At 42.3% G+C, this 24,107-nt stretch overlaps 1 protein-coding gene across 1 annotated transcript in view; it reads left to right on the top strand.

Moving 5' to 3' along the window:
- Positions 1-24,107, top strand: part of CLCN1 (chloride voltage-gated channel 1) — a 68,309-nt gene that overhangs the window by 26,748 nt on the left and 17,454 nt on the right. The window contains exons 3-9 of the mRNA XM_074810781.1: positions 9,647-9,800; positions 10,322-10,453; positions 11,956-12,084; positions 12,188-12,321; positions 12,676-12,753; positions 17,378-17,456; positions 19,663-19,788. Coding sequence (XP_074666882.1) covers positions 9,647-9,800; positions 10,322-10,453; positions 11,956-12,084; positions 12,188-12,321; positions 12,676-12,753; positions 17,378-17,456; positions 19,663-19,788 — 832 coding nt within the window. The remainder of the gene's footprint in view (positions 1-9,646; positions 9,801-10,321; positions 10,454-11,955; positions 12,085-12,187; positions 12,322-12,675; positions 12,754-17,377; positions 17,457-19,662; positions 19,789-24,107) is intronic.

The following is a 24,107-nucleotide window of genomic DNA, read 5'->3' as shown; positions in this document are numbered from 1 at the left end:
TCATTAGGTCACCTGTGCCAGCTGGAAAAAAGTTGACAAGCTGTTGAGTCTACAAGTTCTATGAGTCTGAAATAGAAACAGCAGATCTCAAAGTAAATACAAGTTGAGAGTAGCCGTTTTGAATTTAACTTGACTAGTGTCGGTGAGGCTGTGACAAAATATTATTGGTGCCTTGTGGAATAGAGAGGATGTTAATAGCGCTCAGAGAGCTGACAAAGTGCTTTCCTCCCAGGGGAAAGAGGGAGAGGGGTGATTTATAAGCTGTGGAGCATGATAAGATTAGTGTTCAGGACACAGGAAATAATGTGACATAAATCCAGTATCTGTACAGATATATTTTGTCATGCACGGGAATGGTGAATGTCGAAATAATGTGACATAAATCCAGTATCTGTACAGATATATTTTGTCATGCACGGGAATGGTGAATGTCAGTTCTCAGTCTTTTCCTTGGTAGACAGTATCTGGGTACAGAGATGAGAGGTAGAGAGATCGTTTGATGAGAAGTTCTCTCCCACTGGGAATTAGATAAATGCTAGGTCCTTAGCTGCAGATGTCCTTAGAGTTAGGTCCTTAGAGTGTACACATGTACCACTGTGTGCACAATGACTGCTCCATTTCATCTGTATATTCATCAGTCTACCACCTGGTACACTGGCTGAGGTGTATTACATTGTGAAAAGTACGAGTGAAGACGCAGGGTTTTTGTGGATTGTCTTCCTCATGAGGATAGTAAAGGTTTCTTGTTCGAGTAGCATCTAGTGCCATTCTGTGAATGTTGGCCTTGGTGTCCTTCATGCTTTTATTGATGAGGTGAGTGAGGCTGGAGCCATTTGGAGGCTGAGAGGGACAGTTCTTGGAAAAAACCTTGTAGGATAGGATCATCTTATTTTAGGCTATAATTATATAATTATTTTCCATGGAAATTCTATGACAGTATCATACAAGACAGACAGTAGAGTTTGATTAGCTGGCAGTAGGGGTTCTTTTTATACTGAAGAAATTTCTGATGTGCTATTCTTGTGCATTTTGAAAAACAAGAGCTAGAAGTGTGCACCTTGTTCCTATTAGTTTTCTCCAGAGGCTGTGATGAGTGTTCTCCTCCCGTAAATGTAACAGTAACTGAAGATCTGGTGCTGTATTACAGCTTTGATGTTTGCTGGGGCTTACTGTGATTGATCTTTAGGTTTTCTACATATGATGTACATTTATATTCTATAGAGTTTTTTATATTTTATACACTATATAGTATATTCTATACATAATTTTTTATGTAAGCCATAGTGACACCAGTCTTCCAAAAGCATCTCAGTCGGTTGGGAGCAGTTAATGCCTTTATGATTGAAATCTAAGGATACCCAAATGTTCTCTGATTTCCTAGAAACGGTCACTTAGAAAGTCTTCTTTAAGGTGGTTCATTACCAGGTTTGTCCTACTGATGGGCCACAGTCTTCTTCCAGGAAACATTGCTTATTGAAAGTAAAGTGAGTGCTGGTGAGAATGAGACTATGCCTATATGTTTTGAGGCAGTACTGACACTGCTTTTGTAAATATTCAGAGCTTGCCTGACCTGTCGCCAGGTGTGGGTTGTACAGACTAAAAATACCCACATGGATTCTATTGCTAATGGATATCCATATGGATATTGTTAGCAGAAACATTGGAGGAGGTGGGGAGGTGGTTTATGGAGGAAATTAAGTGTGTGTTCCTCTTGGAGACTTTCTTTGTACCCCACTCTCAAGGACTATGCAGACTGAGAAAAAGCACAGTGAGCCTCCAGGAAACATGTTTTACAGGGGTCTTCAAATTGAAATAATGACACTACTGTTCTGACCCAAAAGAAGGGTGTTTTGCCTCTCTCTGTCCCTCATCCTGCCTGCAAAACTCTGATCCTGCAGTGGGAGGAGGTTGGAAACGATTATTCTGGGGAGGTGATAGTGCACAAGAGGAGAAAGAAGGAGTTAATAGGAGCTCTTTAGTGACTGTGTTTGAGGCATGTGGGGTCTTCTTTTCTTGTACACAATTTCTAGGAGCTTGAACTCACTGGTCTTCATTGATTGATAGCCACCAAAAACATGGTTACAAGCAGCACACTGACAGTACTGGGAGGTGTCTCCAGACCATGTTGCTGGAACATGCTTCTCATTTCTGTCACTGGTTGGTAGCTCATTGGTGTTGGCTGAGCTCACTGGTTTTTTGCCTGGCTGAGAAACAAGTGGCAGAGTGGAGAGGAAAACCTGTTGAATGCTACAGCCTGTGGAAAAGTGAACATCAAGAAGAATAAATTTCTGCATATACCGATAATTGAATACCCACGGAGAAGTTTGGTGACATTCTTCAAAAGTGTAAAGTGTTCCTCATAAGGGCACATGGGAAGGCTGTAATGGTCAGCAGTTTACAGGGATGCCTGACTTCTCCGTTGGGGCTTGCTGTTTCTCTTGTGGACCATGGACTTAGAAAAATTGTATTGGGACACTGAGTGTACACCCATCTTGTTCTATCTCACCACAGTTGATGGCATCTTTATGATTGTCACTCAGTCCTTTGGACATCTGGTATCTGGAGAGGCAAAGAGGAAGTCCACTGAATTTTGTTCTCATTGTGAATATGGCTTGCTCAGGATGGGGAGGTGGGAAAGAAGAGATCTCCCGGATAACCATTTCTGCTTCCTCCTGACTGCTTTCTGTCTCTGTCCTTCTAGCTTGCTCTGTCTTACCGCCTTCTTTCCTCCCTTCCCCCCTCCCCCTTCTCTCTCCTTCAGGAGTTCCCCTCTTGCCCACACCTGATATTCAATCCCAGCAGAGTCAGTGCCTTTTGCTGAGATCAGACACAGCACTGGGGAATCATGTGGCAGAGGAAGGTTGCTATTAATATAGTTAAACCCTGCAATCACTGCCTTTGGGCAGGGAGGGGGAAAGTGAGACAGGCACAAGGAGGAGGAGGGGCAGAGAGAAAGTGAGGCAGGAACAGGACAAGTCAGAGTGGTCTGAGGAGAGAAAGAAAGGAGGGAGCAGAAGAAAGTGCGGAGGCCATGCTCTTGGCCAGAACATGAGGTGGTTCTAGGTAAGGCCCAGAGCAGCAGCTCCGTTACAACCAAGCGTGTGGAAGAGTAGAGGCATGGAGAGCTCAGAGACCATGACGCAGGACCCCAGATCGAAGTCAGCTTTGGGGGGGGGCACACCGCAATACGACTATGTCTGCTTTGAGAAATGCACCCGTTACGGGATACCTTTGGAGGCAGGACGCAAGGCCGGGGGGACAGGGGACGACCTGCACTACCTGGAGAACTCTCTCAGCTACCCACAGGTAGGGCTGGACAACTGGGACGTTTGTGGCAGCACAGGTTTTCCTGGGATCACACAGTCTCTTGGGGCTCCCAGAATGGTACTGGTAGAGCACACATCCCTGTCCATTGCAACTCTCCCCTTTGCCTGCTGGGTCCCAGGTCAAGCATTGACTTTCATGGTTGTACTTACATCAGGAGTGCTATGAGCGTTTCCAGTCAGGGGCCATTTTCACCTGCCATGGGCACAAAGAGAGTTAGAATGGGCAAGCTGGGATGGGGAAAATCAGCCAGACCATTGATGTATTTCTAACAACAGAGAGAAACTGCAGCTACCTTCAGCTACACAGTGATATTAAGTAGAGCAGAAGAGTGAATAAAACCAAAGAGAGCAGTGGTGTATATAGATGGGTATCTATCTGCACAGTTGGATAGACAAAGTCATGCAGAGCTCTGTTCTGACTTTTCTCTGACCAAAAAGCAATTCATGGTCACAGATCCATATGTGTATATTGATAGTTTTGGTAGCTCTTAGGGGAGCTGTAAGTGAGGGATTTTCTAGCCCTTAAATTTGACCTGACACTTGCTCTGGTTCATACAATCAGCGGTTCAGAAAAAATCTGGGACATAGATGTACTCTGGTTATGCCTTCTTGTTCCATTACCCTCTGTATCTCCTCTACCTCTCCTTTTGGGACGGCTTCCTGCAAAGGGAAGGTTTTACAGGAAAGTCCTGGTGTCTTATTTCCTACCACTTTGCTCAGACTAAGCTGATGTAAGAGGGCTTTAGAGCAATGAAGAATCCAGTCAAATGATGAGGGAGAGACCGTGTGAAAGTGAAATTCATACAGAATGGATATTTCTCCTTACATGAATAAAAATCCCCTTACATGAATACTTAGGTGAATGATAGGGGGATGAGGGAGGGAATGCATTCATCATCTCCTGAAGACTTTTGTGATTTGCTGATAGGGAAAAAGTCACATTTGCCACCAATAAAGTATTTTCCAGTAGATAAGCATCCCAGTGAGGATTATATGTGCTACATTGCAAAAGATTACAAATCAGTTCCGTGGCCATATTCAGGAATTTCTCTTTGGAAACTGTCTAAAACATCTGAGAGTTTGCAAATGTCTCCTATGCTAAACCCTTCCAAAACCACTCCCTGGCTGATTTGGAAGCACCAAATGGGAAGGTGTCGTGACAGAGGTCTGACTGGAACAGTTTATGCTTTATTTACACTAACGCAAGGCAATGGTTTGGCTGCAACAGCCACACTCACAGGGTGCTTGTGGGGCGGGATGGGATGGAGGGGTGTGTGCACCCAGCTGGAGCTGAGCTCCACCGGGATTCAGCCTTTGAATCCCCATCTATTGCTGCGCAAGGCCGGAGGCAGGGGCAGGCAGTGGGAAGGAGATGTGGGGTGTGAGTGGAGCAATGCCTAGGGCTGGAGAGCTGAGGTGGGTTAAGGAAATGCACCTTGTACTACACGAACTGTTGTTAAATTAGGAGCGGGGGGGAGAGCTGTGGGATACAAACTGTTTCTCCAGTAAAGCGCATCCATGCACAAAAACATCTCGGTTCACATGAATCCACCTGAAATGCTAGTGCCACACTTCTAAAGCCACTCTCACAAGCAGGTGCAGGTGACACAGTGAGGCAATACAACCCACCTCTGTGCTCTTGCTATCTGGCACTGGAGTGTTTTGTTCACAGCTACCGAGGAACCTGGTCAATGCATGTAGATAGACACCCTCATGCACAAACAAGCATACCATCAAGTGCATTCCCATGCGTATCTTCAGGCAGTAATGTCCCCAAGCAAGCATGCATTTGCGAACACAATGTGCAATCTAAAAACCAGACAGCCGTATTTATAGATTTACTGCAAAATATGCTCTAGAAATACTTTTACATAATCACGTACACATGTGGATGTACATTTATGTATGAAACTCTGTATGCAGACATACTCTGGCAAAACCAGGCTTGCTGTGCATATGTATATTTTGCTAGCCATTCATGCACATGCAGATAAAGTATAAATATGCATGCAAAGGTACACCTTGTACAGACATGCACACTTACATTATTAGCATGAAAAACAACCTGCTGCGCATGTTTTCATCCATTTCTATGCAGAGTAACCATCAAGATTTCTTTCCCCACTGTCCTGTGAAAAAACAGTTGGTGAGAGAGATTTTGATTCTGTTGTGGCCTTTTCTTTTGCTAGCTGTTGCCTTCTGTTTTATATGTAGGTTGCAAGCTATTTCAGACTGGCTCTCTGATTTGATTGGGTTTACACAGGCCACAGGACAGTGAAATCTTGGTCTTTGGCCTGGGACCTTCAGATAACTGATGGTCAAAAATCAAATAGTGGTTAATAGATAATAATTAGGATAATAGTAATATATACATAATTTTAGACAATTAAGATGACAGATATGTGATAGATGATGTAATATACATTGATAAAAATATAATTTTCACACACTGTAGGATTTTATATTGTTTTCTTTCTGCATGAGAAAGCAGCTACAGCTGGTGAAGTATTTAGAATCTGTGTTATTCGTGACTATAGAAAAGGTGTTCATGGCCAAGAGCTCACTCAGCAATACACAGATGGGGTGTAGGGGGGGATATGTAATAAGTAATTAGGCAATGCAGTAATGCAGAATAACAGACTCACAGAAAGATGTAAGTTGGAAGGGCCTCTGGAGGTCGCTAGCCCAAGCCCCTGCTCACAGCAGAGCTGCCTCCAAAGCTAGGTCAGGTTTTCCAGTCAGTGGTCCACAAACGTTCTGAACATCTCCAAGACTGAAGTTTACCCAGCTGCCCTGGGCACTTGTTCCTGTGTTGAACCACCCCCAAGTGGATGGGGACATGTTTTCCTTTTGCACGGACTTTCCTTTCTTGCAAATGATACCTTTTTCCTTTTGTCCTTCACTGTGCCCCTCCGAGAACTCTCTCTCTGATGTTACTCTCCAACTCACCTCACCCTTAGGTGGTGGGACTGCTGTTAGATCTCCCCTTTGCCTCCTGCTCTTCAGTAAGAACAATTATTTTGTTCCTGTCCCCACCCCTCATATGTGCCTCATTGGCTCTATGTCCAAGCAGTTGAGCCTAGACTTTTAACCGACATTTAAATTTACTTACGAAGTGAGTTTTGAGAAGTTTCACCTCTGAGACCAAATATGGCAACTATTTTGTGATCCATCAGAAAAAAAAATAAGGAGGATCGTTTCAGGAATAGCAGGATGGCTGCAAGGTGGGCAAGAGATGAGCAGTAGAGCCCAAGGCTGCCTCAATGGCCAGGAGCAGCAGATTAAAAACAGTATGCACTGACAGTGCTGGGGGAAGGAATTTCAGGACCGGAGTATGCTGTGGAGAACATACTGTTCAATCTGAATGGCATGGGAAATAGCTTAGGCTTTGGCCTGTGAGGAGAGGGCAGTTTTATGCAGGTGCTGAGTTCTCAGAAAATAGCTCCCAGAAAAGTCTTGAGATTGTGGTGCTGTACATACTTTCCCCCTCAGATTCTGTGTGGTGTTTCCCCCATTACTCAAGAAATGAAACTTCCCCATCTTTTTGGAAAGACAAACCCTGCTGGTTTACATTTAAAAATTATTAAATGCTTCCTCCCTCAAAATGAACTTTACTCTGGTTGTGCTTTCTCCCTGGATGCTTTTGGGGTTCCCCCCCCCCCCCCTTTAGTGGTTCAGCTGGTTTTGCACTGTTATCATGGTATCACTCAGCATTTAGCTAAGCTAGGCATGGTAGTACCTTTTCTGGCTCAACCCTTTAAGTGGTAATTGATACATTTTAAAATTCACTCCAGTTTCTCTGGTGCTCATAAACCCTGTGTTCCTTGTGTTAGAGAAGGAGCATCAGAAGAAGGAACAGTCTAAGTCCTACTGTGTTATATTTTTAGTTTTACATGTCTTCTAATGGAGTGCATATTTATTGCCTAACCTAATTTTGCTTTAAGGTCATCCTCCGATTTCCAAATTCTTTCTCTGTCCCAAAATCTCCTACCCTTTTAAATAGTGCCAAAGTCCTGGAGGAGCAAAGCACATGTATGAAGCATTCTTTAAGTGAGTTGAGACTAACTTGTTCTCCAGGACAGAACCTTCATTTTTATGTCTGGAGACTAACTCCTTTTTTCCAACATCCTGAGTGCACCGTTTTCCAGCCAGATAGAAGCAGTGAACTAGGATACAGTATGAGGATTTTTACCAGTCATACTATTATACTGCCATGCTGTTCCATCTGGGCAGATGGAAGACTCTAATTTGAACATCATACTTGGCATGGGTTTGAGTTCATAGTTTGGATTAATCTGTATTTGATATAAATCCACCCCTCATGACCGTGTAAAGGCAATGAAACATTAGCTGAGGTGATGTGAAGATGCATTTGTCTAAAATCTGCTAGTAATTGGCATTTCTGGCTGAAACAGACACAGTGAGAGAAAAAAAGGAGCAGTCTGCTGTTTAGGACTGGATTCTGTATATGACAGCTTACCTTGTATATGAAGTTCTTCAACCTGATGTTTCACTGTCCTGTCTGTATTATTGGGGGTCAGACCATGGCCATGCCTCACTGCAGAGTATGCATTGCTTAGTTTGCCTAGAGTGTGTTGATAATCATGTGGTTAAATTAAATTTGTCAGCTTCCAATCAGTGATGAAGGGAAGAATACTTTCAGATGTTCATATAGGATCAATTTCTTTAAGAGACAGCAGATAAGCCACCTTAAGAACAGGATGATTTAAAAAGCCTAGGTGTGTGTTCTGTGAAAAACACTTTTTGAAAGGAGCTATTTCACATGATTCAAGTGTCTCTTGAGGAATATATGCAAATAAACTACTTAGGACCTTTGGTCATATTTGTTACGTGGAAACATGAATTGGTAGAGCACTGAAACAGGTGCTGAGAATCTGGGGAATTTCTACCCTTGGAGATGTTTAGGAGTTGCCTGGACAAGGTCATGAGCAGCCTGATATGGCTTTGCAGTTTACAAGCTATGAGCAGAGGCTTGGACTAGAAACCTCCAGAGGTGCCTTCCAGTGTAAATCTTTCTTTGAGTCTCTAAATCTATTTGATCTCAAGGTAACAGCAGCAACATCTCCTGTGTCAGTTTGAAAGGAGGAGACACAAAGTTGTCAAATAGAAATGTCTCCTAAGTGCATGGCACTGCTCATATGTCTTGTAATTCTCCAGCTGAAGTGTCTGGTTTTGCTGATCAAGGCATTTCTCACACTCCTGCTGCCACTCAGAAAATCTTAGAGAAGCAGATGTTGTGCTGGGCAGGAAGCAAAGAGTCACCTTCTTGCAGGTGGGAAGTGCCATGCATCAGGTGACAGCCTGATCTCAAGTAAAGCCAAACCTGGTTCATTGAAGGAGATGTGAGGTAAAGAGGCTTATTCTCTGCTTGTCAAATGCCAACCTTCCCCACCTATACTTTGAAAGAATGAGGTAAGATAGCTTCTCTTCAGGGAATCTGATAAACAAACACGGGGACACAGTCAGGATCCTTCAAGCTCCCTGGAGATCTTGTTGACAAGACGGCACAACTGCCAAGTGCACTACAGATCCGTGTATGAAATGTCATTGGTAAATGCATGTAGCTAGTTGTGAATGCATGTAACCAATTGCATGTCAAGATTAGTATATGAAGACAAAGACTAGATTAAGTAGTTAGAAATTCTGAGAAACTGGAGATATGTGAGGACTTACCATGAAGATTTGGGTAAATAATGGGAGGATGTGTGCAGTACCCTGTAATATTTCTGAGCTGATGCTGCTTCTTTTCCTCTGCGGGCGCCATCAGTGGCTGGGTGTCCTGTTAAGCATTCCTTGGCAGCAGGAGGAACAGATGCAGGACATTTCTGCAGCCTGTTTGATAGTGTAATACCTCTCAAAACCTTTAGAGATGTTTTACAGTGCTGCTGAAATCTGTGAGACAGCCCTGGGGGTGGCAGCCTTAATGTGAACAGTTTTGACCTTCTTTTGTACCTTCAGAAAGCCTGCTCGATCTCTTCATACCACACCCAGCTCTTTCTCAGAATGTTTGAAAGCAATTAATTTTCTGTGATCATAACTTGTACTCCCAAAAAGGTGATGAAAAGATTTTGGAGAGATAAGGAAGAGAGAACCAGAAAGGAAAAATAAAATTAAAAAAAAATAATAATAGATGAGCTGCATCTGTCTGAGAGCTTCTGTGTCTCTGTCTCCCTGCTTGGGTACATTTGGGTCTGCACCTCGGACTTTTAGTAGATCTACCTTTTCATCTTTAATGCTATTTGTGAAGGAGCACTTGCCTTGCCTTGCCTTTTGATCTCTCTTGCATTCTGCTCCTCTAGCTTTATGGCCAATACACAGACCAGATAACCGACTTTGCAGAGAAGGAAGCAGCAAAACTACTGAATAAGAAGCAGGTCCAAAAGAACAATGAAAGACCCCTGAAACATGAGAGTCAAGTAGAGATCAAAGAAGAGCAATATTCCAAATGTCAAGGTAGGGACAATTAATCTTTCATTGCCCTATGACCAGCTATTGGGTAGGCCAGCCATAGAGATGGAATTTAAGCAAGGCCAAAAAGACAAGAAAATTGTGACTGGGGAGAAGCAGGGAAGGAAGGAAAAGGAATCACAGTGGATTGAAAAGTTTTTTTCATAGAAGGTTTCATTGTAGGAAAAGCCAAAATCTGGTTGGAAAAAAAGACCAGTCCCAAGTTAATAATTTATTCTACAACAGATCTCTGTAACAGGAGGAAAAGGACTTGTGTCAAATTTTTGCTGCTAGTGCCTAAGATGTTGAATTCTGCCCTGCTCCCCCCCACCTTTTTTTTTTTTTTTAAGCAGCATAAGATTTTGCAGGACTGTATAAGAGAGGGATGGGTACCAGTCCTTCAACACAAAGCACATAATGTTTCCAAATAAATCTTTATTGTAGTCAACTCTCAGCATAGGAGAGGAGAGACAGAGAGGCTTCATCTATGTTTCCTCAGTTTTTCTGGTTCACTCTCCCCTCCACAGACTGTGCTAGACGCATCCAGAAATATGTTACCAAGAAGCTTGGAGAAGACTGGATTTTCTTGATTCTGTTGGGTCTGGTCATGGCGTTGGTGAGCTGGGGAATGGACTATGCCAGTGCAAAGAGCCTACAGGGTGGGTCCCGTTCAGATGTTGCAAAAGCACACTGTAGATGATACAAATGTTTTACAAAGCCCAGTGACCAATGTTCCTCCTCCTTTAATATCAGTGTCCCATTCTCACCCCTCCCTGCCTGGGAAGTTTGAAGTACTTGCAATATAGTAAAGAAAATGTTCTTTAAAGGGATGGCGGGAAAAAATTTGGAAATAAGCAGGCAGAACCAAAGGATATATGTATGATGAGTCAAACCATTATTTTGACTCCGTTTCCCCCCTGCTCCCTTAAATATGTAGGGCACAGGGAAGTGGTACTGTGGTCCTTCCTATTATACTGGTTCCCATTGTCCCCAGGAATATTGAGCACACAGGGGATGGGGAGGGGAAGGGGCTCCTAGATGCCCTCCTGACACTGTTTCTGCCTTTACCTCATTATTGTTCTTTCCAATTTTGCCCTGCAGTTTCCTGCTACCTGGCCACACAATGCTCCCTCCTTTGGCTGTTTTCACAAAGATCTCCTACTCACTGTCTTATATCCCTTCCCTGCATTTTTGCTGTGGTCTCTTTCCCCTTTGCCAGCTATAACAAGATTTTTTAGTACCCTTGACCCTATCTCAGTGTGCACACATTGCCCCCATCTTGTTAAGTGCACTCTTTCTTTGTCCTTAACCTCAGTGTCCCAGTCCTCATCTGCATATGCTCACAAACCCTTTCCTCTCAGCACTCTTGGCTGCTCATGTCCACCAGACACTGCGGTTCCTCAAAGCTCCCAATATTCCTTCAGTCCCGTGTTCCTCCCTCTAGAGCTTCCCCATCTACCAGGCATCTGGCTTACCCTACCAGTTTCAGAGAGCCCCTGTCCTTTATACTCACTGCAGCAGAGTCCTTTGTGGTTTTTTTCCTTTCCCTCCACCAAGTCTCAGCCTCCTGTTGTGTGTGGAGCCGGCTCAGACAAAGAAGATGAACTGCACAGGAGCTGCAGTTCAGTTTGGATTCTTGGCAGCTCATGCTGTTGTGCCTAGCTAAACAATGGTATCACTGCTGTTTTAACAGTTGGCATAGCTCCCTTCATGAAATTCAGCCTTTTAAGATAGTTTTTTATGAAGGAATGATTTTTCATGTGATTGAGATGGAGCAGAGGGCACTAGCTATTGGTGGACCACTTTACTGTCCTTCAGGACCCACATAAGGCCCTCAGGCTGCCAAATGAAAAGATGCTGTGCAGTGATTCATTCTCACAACTGCATGTAACACCCCTCTTACACCACATTTGGGCACAGGTATTAATAGTATTTCAGAACAGGGAGCCACTTCTATCCATTCCTGCAAAATGCCTGCTTTATTTGAGAACTCATACTCAAAATGTAACAAGGCTTGTCTTAGAAAATGAGGACTTTAGGATAGCATTTCTCAGGGAGATTTAGCATGGGCAGATTTAGCAAGTGTGTGATTCTTTGATGTCTACCAACCTGTTTGGAGCAGCTGTGATTACTGACAACTTCTTTGTTTGTCTGTCTACAGCCTACAAGTGGATGTACAGAGCGCTGCACCCGAATGTTCCTATGCAGTATCTGGCGTGGGTCACGTACCCACTTGTTCTTATTCTGTTTGCGGCCATTTTCTGCCACCTCGTCTCTCCACAGGCTGTTGGTGAGGGCAGAAGGCATGGCAAGATCTGTTTCTGTCTGTCTCGTTTTTCTTATTCCATTTGCCTGCAGGTTTTGTTCATCCCCTGCTCTGCTGTTGTTTTCAGGGTCTGGGATCCCAGAGCTCAAGACCATTATGAGGGGAGTGGTCCTCAAGGAGTATCTCACTCTCAAAGCTTTTTTGGCCAAAGTTGTGGGCCTCACAGCTGGGCTTGGAAGTGGCATGCCTGTGGGGAAAGAGGTAAATATTGATGTTTTCATGTGCAGTAGTGGCCATGGTCTGGGAGGTGGGAGGAGTTGTCTGTGGAAGAATAGTCTATAAATGTTTTCTTTCTTTTGCCACCATTTCTCATCTCAAAGTTCTGCTCTTTCCAGCAATGCTTATCTTCCATTGGCCATTTTCCTTCCACTTTGAAAGGCTTGATATAGAAAACATCAAAGAACTCAAGTCAGGTAATCTTTGAGAGGGGAAAAAAAGAAGATTGGAGTACTGGCTGAGATGACCAAAGAGAAATTATGAGATCTTCAATGGCTAAATGGTTGTCAGTAACCAGAGGGTAACCCTCTCTGATTTCCTCCTCCCCTTCTCTTGCAGGGTCCTTTTGTGCATATTGCCAGCATCTGTGCAGCAGTACTCAGCAAGTTCATGTCAATCTTCTGTGGTGTGTATGAGGTAAGGCACATGTCTCTGCATACAGCTTTTCCACAGGTTGAACTCCTAAGACACATAGGAGAGTATTGGTAGGCCACAAAATACAGAAGAAACATATGGATTGAAGTTCACTGTGCTGCTTTAGAGCAGTAAAATACAAGCCAAAGAAAGTGGTAGTGGGAGGCCAGATATACAGTCAAATAACTGTACAGGACCACCAATGGTACCTACCAATTACACAGAGGCTGGTTAGGAATATGCATTTTTCAATCTCATGATGCCGATACCTTTGAGCTGTGATCATTGTATAAAAAAGTAGCTGCAGACAAAGATCAATTTGTCTTTAAGCCAAATTTATACGGCATTGGTAATTATAGACACTGACACTGTCTCTAGGCTTTTGCTGTCGCAGAACAGCCTCTGCAGGCTGATCACTGACTAGTTGTATAAAAAAAATTTATTAACTTCATATATAGATAAACGTAGGAACTGCTTTACATACATTTTTTTAGCAGAAACTGGCTGTGTAATACAACAATGGGAGGCGCTGTTCTAGTTGAGTAGATCCTGTATGTGCATAAGAACCAGTGTCACTGCTGAAAACCAGCTGACAGTACTAAAGACCGCACTAAAGTGTGTAGAGTCTGCTATTTGTAATAGCAATGGCTGAATCTGCTGCTGGCTGTTGCTTTGTTTCATTGTTCTGGATCCTAACCCCCTGGCTTTGCTTCCTCTAACCCCAGCATGCTCTTCTCTGGCTGCACTCTCTGTTCCAGAATGTGCATAGGCAGTTCGACTTCCTGGTGGCGGCTTGTGCAGTTGGAGTTGGATGTTGCTTCGGGGCTCCTCTTGGAGGCAAGTGTCTTCCTATATGTGACATTTAATGTACAGCTTATTTAGCCTCTTGCTGTGAGATTTCCTGGTCTCAGGAAAGGTTCTCCGCAGATACCTCTCCACTCTAGCAACATGAGTTCTGTCTTTTCACGTGTAACTGGTGGCAGTGAAAGAAAGGGAAGGTTATAGGAAAAGTGACACCTATTAATGTGCTGATTTCTAATGATACAGCTTGTTCAGTCCTGCCTGCCATGGACATTGTTCAACCTGGAGAGCACCAAGGGCTGTACAGAAAATCAACAGGGATCTACTAGGGGACAGAAATTTAAAAAAAAATTCATGTAAGGAGTAGCAACATCTAAGGGCAGGAGATGATGGCAAGTATGACAAGAAGTGACAATGTGAACAGGAAACTACTGTATTAATAGTTTATCAGTGGACTGGAGAACAGAAATATCACTGTGTAAAGTTTTGGGCTCCCCATATAAGAGAGGTGTGAAGGGCCAGTAAGATGGCTGGGAGGTTGAAGTAACAGTATATGAGGACAAGCTGAAGAAGCTGGGTTTGCTCAGCCTAAAGGAGAAAAGGCTAAAGGGGGATGGTCTAACTGATGTCATCAACCACCTAAAAGGGGATTTTAGTGAAGACTGATCCAGGCTTTTTTCAGAGCAGCAGAGTGCAAGAGGCGATGAGCGCAACTTGCAACCAGGGAAATTCTGACTGTGTATAAAGAAAATATGTTCCCCTCCCCCAAGGGTGGTTCAGCACTGGCACAGATGCCCAGAGGGTCCAGGGAATCTCCATCTTTGGAGATGTTCAGGACTCACCGGGCCAAGAACCTGATATAGCCTTGGAATTAGCACAACTCTGAGCAGCCAGTTGGAGGAGACACATCCAGTGGTCCCTTCCCACCTTTCTATGATCCTGCTGTAAAGAGAAATGTGGAAATTTGCCTACCTCCCCTCACATTTGTACTAGTCTTCTCATTCATGAAATTTCCTTAATCAGCATATGTGCCAGAGGCACATAGGAACTTCCTAAAACAGTGGAAATATATGCATAAATAGTTTGTCTTAAAATGTTCTCCATTCTTTGTTGTGCCTTCATTTCACTCTCCCCCCATGCACTGTACCAAACCTCTCTCCACAGTTATTGTGCCCAGAAGTTTAAGAAGTTTTTGAAACGTGATGCTTTTTCTAGGTTGTTTTTATTTCTTCCTTGCACTATTTTCCTGTTAGTCTTCAAATGGATAAGTTAGCTGACAAAGCAACATGGTCTTGCATAAACAATAATAATGATATTTACTCTGGTTTGTTATTAAAAAAAAAAAGGAACATTGTTTGTAAGCTACAAATCGGAGGTTCCTCAGTTGAATACTTGAGAAAAGATGTGCCAGGAAGAAAATCAGGTTCAGCAAGAGAGAGGCTGAGAGCTGTGTATATGTGGGCAATATGGCAAGTTGGGGACAGCCTGAGCCGAAGCCTGAGGCTTCAAGGCAAAATTTGTTAAGTCTGCCAAAAACCTTGAGAGAAACCAGGTTCAGAACCAAGGATTAGACCACAGTCAGGTGGAACCATTGGTAGTATGCAGGAGAATGGTATCTCTCTTAATGGTGAAAAAAGAATGCAAAAAAAACCCCAACCCCCCAAAACCTTGCATAACAGCCTACAGTTCTTGTTTCTTTCTCTGTACCTGGAATGAATATAGTCACCAAGACCGCAGGACACATTATACATAGTTCACTAGGAGAGGCTAGAGAAGAAAAGAGAAGGATAAAGGGAAGTAGTCTAATTGCTGTCTTCTGTAGCTAAAGGAGATATTAGAGAGACAAAATAGTCAAACTCTTCTCAGAGAACACTGAAAGGACAAGAGACAACAGGCACAACTTGCAACAAGGGAAATTCTATCTATGCATAAAAAAAATTTCTCCCCTTTCCCCAAAGGTGGTTCAGGGTGGCATAGGTGTCAAGAGAGACTGAGGAATCTCCACACCTAGGCTCACCTAGCACCCTGATCCTGAGCACCCTGATCTAGCCTTGAAGTTAGCCCAGCTCTGAGCAGAGTTGGAGAAGAAGCATTCAGACATATCTTCCAGACTGAAACTTGCTGTGAGTCTGTGATAACATTGTAGTATGGGAACAAACTGAAAATTATCACAGCTTTTGCAGCCCTAGTTGGGTTCCTCTTATGGATTCACACCAAATTGCCGAATGTGATTTCCATTACCTGGCAGTCATGTAATCTTTTGCTGACATTAGTCCAGGATATAGCTTGCAACTTCACATCGTATTGCCCATGGTGTATAACTTCTTGGTGTGAACACCACCCTGTGTATTAATGAAGAGCCCTCAAAACAGATTTGAAAAGCCAATTTAGCCCTTGACAAACAAAAGGTGCCCAGCTTACTTTTTCTGAGTGCACTCTGGTACTCTTTGTGTTTGTTTTGGTCTGTCTGGCTACTCCTATACTGCCACACAGCACCATCACTCTGACACAGTGCTGGGTCCTGGAAGATGCCATATGCCACAGGCTGTTCTCAGTGGTTGCTATAGGTCTCTCTATCTCATGCTGTTCATCAACACTGTCCCATCAGGATTTGCACCTTCAACTTCTTGCCATACTGCAGGCCACGTTGCATGCACCCTCAGTTTCAAGCTGTTAATCACTATGCTGGTGGGCTATAACACAACCCTCCCACTATTCCAGACACTTTGAACTGAATGCCACCCCTATTCTGGACATGATTATGTCTTAAGGCCACAGAGGAACTGCTAGGGCCCACAAGTTACCTAGGACAAAGCTGTGGATAAGGACAGGGAATGGTCCATGGCCCTTTTATGCTGGGTTGTGCAGAGGTAGCCTTCAGATACCTTTTGGTTGAAGCTCTATCAAACACCTGCTCAGGTAAACAGGAATTCATGGTGTTGTGGCATTAGAATTTAGTGTGGCCACTGAGATTCCCACCATAACACAGGACCAACCTTTCTCAGAACTCTCGTGGGAAATCTAACAGGCTACTTTGGGAACATATGATAGTAGAAAGTACCAAATACACAGGCTTTAACACTGGTGCATTACACAGCACCTAGAATTTAGACAAAATAAAATAAAATCTACCTGCTCACATTTCACCCTTCTTAGGCACTTCAGGGACAAATCTTGGAGAAAGAGTGGAAGAGTATTTTTTCCCTTTCAACAGCTCTATGTCTTCCAAAACTGTCTCAGGATAGACTCTACCTTTTATACCTTACATTTCCTTTTATTATCATGTTTGTTTTCACCAGGACAGCACAATGCTTTACTAGGTGATCTACTACCCGCTCACCCACCTGAGGTGACAGGACCTTCGGTATCTGTCCACACTCAGTTCTGGACATGCATGCTCCTTGTGCACACAAACTCACAGGGTGGCTTTTTTGAGGCACTCTCTGGAACATGTGTATCCTGAGATTGCTTGACAAAGTAAAAGAGATGGAGTAAAACATACTTATGCACCCTCCACCCTCTGGAGGATTTTTCAGGAGACATTTCTCCTACAGTGATAGAAATGTGCATGTTTCAGTGAAAGAGTAGATGCTGCCTTCTCCACATGTCTTGAAGATGTGATTCCAGGTATATGCCTGTCTTGTGCCAGGTCTTGTCTTTTGAGTATTTTGAAACCATCCAGAAGGGAGAAGATAAATATAGCTGTAACTCTGACACTGGTGACAAAGCTGTGTGACAGCATACCTGCCAATTCTGTTACTCACTCTCTGCTTTCTTTCCTTCTTTCTTCTGTTTGTCTGTCTCTCTTTGTCTCTTTCACCAGTAGCAGCCATATTATTACACAGATGTCCTGACTGTGGGTTGTGCTGTGGGGGTCGGCTGCTGCTTTGGGACACCACTTGGAGGCAAGTGGCTGTTCTGTTTCCTTTTTCTCAGGTACCTAAATCCTATCCTGCCTAGTCCTGTTCTCCTCTCCCCTTTCCTGCACTGTAATTTTGATCTGTCGTCTACTTTGAACAAAGAAGCTTGCTGTTAGCGTTACCAACCTCCCAGCTTCTCTGACACAGTCTTTCTTCCATGTTGTCAGCCTTCTGGAGGCAAGAAGGGAAGGCTCTCTAGAACAGTGGTCTCCAAATTGGGATGTGCCTACCCCAGGGACTGCGCAAGATGATCCACTGGGGTGTGGGAAGGAAATATTGGAATTTTTATTTTTTTATTGAATCTTAAAAAAATTAAAAATAAATTAAGATTTACTAATATTCAGTATGCATATTGGCGGTGGTGTCCTCACTCAGTCCGTATGTCAGATGGCCACTTGTCACATACAGTGCATGAGATGTCACAATGCGGAGGCTCACTCATTTGCTCACTTTCGGCATATTGCAATGTATTGCCATCAGTGTGTGCCCACTTAAGTGATTTATGGATTATATTATCTAATGTTAACTAAACTAACCCTCACAAAATGGACAAGTGGATTAAAAAGATTCCTTCAAAGAAACTGCAGATTGAAGATAATACTAATAATGCAAGCACAGATGATTGACAAGAAAATAGCAGAGCTGACACTTCTCCTACTCCTTGTACAGGCTCAGCCACATTATGACGTACAAACAATGACCAGCTAATCAGGTCTGACAAGAAGTTGGGAAAAAAAAATTATCAAAGGACATTTAAATATGGATTTACATGCACTATTGTTAATGACGAACCTCACCCTAACTGTATATTGTGCTTTGGGAAGTTAGCTAATGGCACTATGAAGCCATCGGAATTAGCAAGACATTTAAAAACTAAGCATCCAGAACATGAAGACAAATCTCTACAATTTCTTCATCAATGTTTTAAGCTATGTGACATTCAGTACCTTACAAAAAAATCCAGTACCTTACAAAATTCCACTGACCTTAATGATACATGTATAGAAGCCTCCTTTGAGATTTCTTGCTTTGTAACAAAAGACAAAAAGCCACATACCACTGGGGAAACACTTGTTCGTTCTGCCACAGTAAAAATGGCTGAAATAATACACAGAAGACAATACAGTGTCAAAATAAATGCATTCCTTTGTCAGCAAACACTGTTGGAAGATGCATAGAAAACATTGCTGAAGGTTTGAAGCAACAAGTATCAGTACAAATTACACAGTGTGAGAGGCTTGCTACGCAGCTGAATGAAAGTACAGATGTTTCTAACATGTCTCAGCTTATGGTATTTGCTAGATTCTGTTTCAATAGTGAAATACATGAAGAACTACTTTTCTGTGAGCCACTAAAGGAAAGATCTACGAGAGAAGCTATACTCTCAACAGTAAATTACTTCTTTAATAAAAATGTTTTAATGAAAAGCTGTGCAAGTGGAGCAGCTGCTTTGACTGGCATAAGAAAAGGATTACATGGTAAGGTTACATAGATAGCACCACACCTGAAATTCATTCACTGCATTGTTCATAGGCAAGCTATTGCAGCAAAGAAATGGGAGCCAGACATGCACAAAGTGCTACAGAATGTCATCGATGTGGTTAATTTCATAAAAACAAGACCTTGAAACAGTAGAATCTTTACAATACTTCATAATGAGATGGGGAGTGACCATGACAATCCTTTGTACCATACAGACATGTGCTCATTAAAAGAGTTGTTGAATTTAAAGACCTTTTCTTCTACGAAAAATCTGATGATCTATTCCATGATGACAAGCATCTGTCAGCATGTAACAAAGTGTTAAACCAAGATTTTCAAAACCAAAGAAGAATATCAATATTATTATCAATATCGATATTTTTAGTGAGGACAAAATTTGTTTGTTCCGTTAAATAAAACATTCTTTTTAAAAATTTTATTTCCTCTTTTATCTCATCCTTTTAAAATTTCTATTTTTTGTGTATGTTTTATATTGTACATAATATAGTAGTACAGTAGTACATGTATATAATTTTTAAATAAATACACATATATTGGGGGGTACATGCTCAAAAATCTTTTATTGGTAGGGGTGAGTGATCAAAGAAGTGTGGATACCACTGCTCTAGAAGACTACTTAGAAGCCTCTCTCATGCTTCTAACATTACACTTCTGATTTTAACTTTGCTCCCTTTCCACCTCTTTCCAGGGGTTCTTTTCAGCATTGAGGTCACTTCTACTTACTTTGCTGTGCGCAATTATTGGAGAGGTTTCTTTGCAGCTACCTTTAGTGCCTTCATTTTCCGAGTCCTTGCTGTTTGGAACAAGGATGCAGGTAAGCTAAGAGCCATTCCTACTCTCTTTGTAAAAAAGTTGCTCTATTAATTTATTATTTTCTATCTTCCTCAAAACTACAACCTTGTATGATGCTTGAAACTTCTGCCATGATGTGTGACTTCCAGCAGTACAGACAGAAAGAGAAGGGGAAGTGTCATCAATTGTATAACCCAACCTATTCCTAGGTTATGACTGAAAAATGACTGAATATGAGTCCTTGGCAAACAAGAGGGCCCCTGAGGTGGTATTTTTGCCTCCACTCAGCATAATGTCAAGGCTGCAAACATAGAGGTATCCCATCACAGAGGATGTAATATGTACTGTAGTGTATGCTGCTGCTATCTGCTGGAAATACCATGGTCTGCTTTGGTCATCTCTTGACTAGAAGCATAAAAAGAAAATAGTCTAGAAAACTGAGATGATAAAATGATTAGGAGGCTACAGGATTGGTAGAGTCTGACTGGAGGTCCTGAAAAAATAACTGTCTCAAGTAACTGAAAAGCGTGAGCACAACATTTGTGCAGACAGAAATAGCACAGGACAAGCTTGTTCAGGAGAGTATTTTAGATACTGTGGGAATGGAGTTCCAGCTGATGCAGAAGGCTACCATTTCTTTGTAAACTTCTTGTTTATAATGTCTTCATCTTTTATTCTTACAGTTGTATCTATTTTATTGATCTGAGCTCCATGTGGGCAGTTCCTTTACTTAAAACTGCTATAACTTATGTCTCTTGAATTCACAGGGTTGCATTTTTTGTTTGTGCTAAATCATTATTTGGCTTGAATATTCTCTTGAATATAGAAAGTGATGACACTTTCTACTTGAATGTAGAAAGTGATTACATATTTGTTTGTGAAGCACTGCCTCATATTGAGGGGTATTCAACCATCAGCTCTGTCACAAAACCCCCCCACATCTTTCTGTTCTTTCCGAAGGAAAATATAAGAAATTTGAAGACAGATGACAGGACATAATCTCCCATCCTTCACTTTATCTACTCTAGCTCTCTTGCTGATTTCCCAAATCATTAGAAATTAGCTTAATCCTGAAAGATCTTAATTACTGTCCCTTCTTCAAAATCATCCAGACAGCTTTAATACCCACATCCATGGCTCCTTACATTCTGTTTCATTGACTGTCTGGGTTAAAAAGTTCCATGATCCAATTGTCTATGAAAAACAGTTCCTTTTCATAGTCCTGATGGTTTTTTGTCTGTGTTGCCTTGTCCTTGTATTAAGGAACTAGAAACTTTGTTCTAGCTAAGTCATTCATTATTTTATGATCTTTTATCATGCCTGCTCTAACTTATCTTTCATGTCTTTCCTTGCTCATTTCCCTCTGAATGTTACAAGCCTGGTCTTTTCAGTCTTTGTTCATGCAAGGGTTTTTCTTAGCCACCCCCCTCTGATATGGTCACAGTCGCTGAAATCTCATCTACTCCCAGAAGTTACACACTTGGTAGATGAGCAGAAGTCTTTGTGCTAGTTTTCTGTATGGCTACTACTATCACACAGTAATAAAGCCTTTGTATGAGGTAGATTAATGTACTTGAAAGTGGAAGAAACTGCTTCCCTTAATGTGCACTATGTGCACCTACCTGTAATGTTCATGTGGAGCATGTAAACTATTGCAAATTCATATATAATATATGAACTACTTTTTCTGCTTAGGCAAGCATTTGCTGTCTTCCAGAACATTTTTGGGATAAAATGATTAGATTTCCAAGCAGGTGTGGCTATCGCATGGATCTACTGGAAGCCCTTACAATATTGCAATGCAATACTGTGCATTATGATATCATTTTTATGCAGCTTTTGCACATTTCTAGCAGCTGCAGTTAGGAAAAAGGTAAAAAGACCATTTTCTTAGAGCTGTCTACACTGATCCAACTCTCTTTCTTGAAATACTGTTGTTAAATTAGATTCCATTCTAATGTATCAGTAGTCTTCCACAACTGTATTACTTTGCATTCATCAACAGAACATTGCCTTTCTTATGCAGTCCTCTTGGCCTCCAGCCAGGGTAAACTGATTTAGAATCACATGCAGAATTTGCTGTCTTCCACAGAAAACTCTGAATCATAGAATTATGGAAATATTTAGTTTGGATGAGACCCCTGGAGCTCTCTACTCCAAACTCCTGCTTACAGCAGGGACAACTTTCCACTGCCTCTCTGGGCATCTGTTCCAGTGCTGAACCACCTCCCTAAAAAGAAGCATTTGTTCATTATATGTAGACAAAATGTCCCTGTTGGAAGTTGTGCCCATTGCCTCTTTTCCTTTCACTGTGTCTTTAGAACTTCCCCATGAGGTAGGGGAGACTGCTGATAGAACCCCCTTGGGCCTTCTCATTTCCAGGCTGAGTAGATCTAGTTCCTACAGCCTCTCCTTGTGCCCATGCCCTGGACCATCTTGAGGCTCACCACTGGACTCTCCCCAGTTTTGTAACATTTCATTTGTACTGGATTTTCTAGATGTGGCTTCATCAGTGCTATATAGAAGGAAATGATCACCACCCTCAACCAGCTGGTTGTGCTTTTGCTGATGTGGCTCAGTATGCAGTTAACTTCCATTGCCACAAGGGTGCACATTAAGCATCGTATCCACCAGGACACACTGGCATAAGAGATTTTCCTGTTCACTAGGCCCCCCAGGCTGTACTGACACACCTGCCATTCCAGGTGCAGGACTAAATATTTGTCTTTGTTGAATTTATGATGTTCCTACTGGTCAACTCCTCCAGTTTGTGGAGGCCACTCTGAGTGAAGCCCTCCAGGTGACAAACCACCCCCTTCTTTCCCTCCCCATTTCAGTATGGTCACTGGTGAGTGAGTTCCATCCTATCATCTAGGACCTTGATGCAGATGTTAAACAGAATCAGCTCTAATATTGACCTCTGAAGAAATCCATTCAACCCCACAGGGCCCCAAGACAACAATTAGCAACTCCTGCCACATGCGTACTATGACATGTATCATTATTTATCTGACATGATAAACTCACTGAGCCCTACTATACTATTTAATGCAGTGTCATTTAATGACATGGACTATCTGTTTCCTAAAACTAAATTGAGATGATCCCTTTCTTGGGCTGATCTAACAAAGAAGAGGACGTCCTGCTTTTCACCATCTTCCATCCCTGACTGTTCTACCCCCTCCCTTGTACCATCTCTGTGTTTGTTGGACCCCTCCATTCAACTCACTTTCCTGGAAGAGGACTAATCCAGGAAAAGAGCAGATAGGTTTTCTGGTAGGTTTTAATGAGGTGAAAAGAACTCAATGAAGGCTTTAACATGTGTCAGAGTGGGCCCAACTGGAGGGGAGAAGAGTGCGGCTGGGAGGGAAGGAATGGGGTGAAGAAACAGCAAGTAAGATCTTCCCATTTTGGATAGTAACATGAAGTTAGATAGGCTTAGATATCTTTGGTAATGTAACCCACAGAGATCTGATTAAATCATTGCTCTAAACCTAGTCCTGTCTGACCAGTTAACAAGTAATTAATGCCTCCTGTAATTATCATATAATGCCAGATTTTCACTGCTTCTTTTCTGTCCTCATTGTGTGTGAATAATTCCTTCATCCAGGGAAAATTTGGATTTATATCCATCCTCATTCAGCTGCATTTCTACTCTGCACTAGATTATTAATTTGTACTTCACCTGTTGGCATACAAATATTTACCGTTTCCACACAATTAGGTACCTCCAGGCATGTAAAGCAGGACAGGTTTCAACATCTGCGTCATTTTAGCAGTGCAACACTACCAGGAGAGGTGAGTTAGAGAAAATGAGGTTTAGCTGATATTTTCCATCTCTGATTTCTAAGGCTTTCATTCTTTTGGTATCAGCCAAAAATTTTGCAGATATAACTTCAGAGATGATCTGAATTTTGTTTCTAGAAGGCAATTACAACTGTGCATGACACAGCTTCTCCAGATATGTAAGCACTGCCTGCCTTGGCAAAGAGAGTTTTCAGAGTCAGTGAGTATAGTAGGAAGAGTTCTTATTTCCTAGAGAATGGATGGTAGAAGAAAAGAAAGAAAATAAAACCCTTTAAAAATCTGGGATTGTAGCTAAAAAAATATATACATTCTCTGAAAACAAACCTATACTAACTAGAGTGCTAGGGTGGCAAATGCTCAGAAATAGGCACTACTAAAATCAGAGCAGTCTGCCAATCTGTAATATTGTATATAATGTCATGAAACCACAGAGGAGCATGTACAATAGTTCCCCTGTCCCATCTCTACCCTTAGCTTTTATGACATTTAACTTCTCACCTCACTATTCCCTTTCCTCCTCTACCTCTTTCTTCT

The sequence above is a fragment of the Strix aluco genome, chromosome 2 (genome assembly GCF_031877795.1).
Source record: "Strix aluco isolate bStrAlu1 chromosome 2, bStrAlu1.hap1, whole genome shotgun sequence".
NCBI classification, from domain to species: Eukaryota; Metazoa; Chordata; class Aves; order Strigiformes; family Strigidae; genus Strix; species Strix aluco.
The sequence above is the reverse complement of the archived record's forward strand: the minus strand, read 5'-3'. Positions and strand labels throughout refer to the sequence as shown.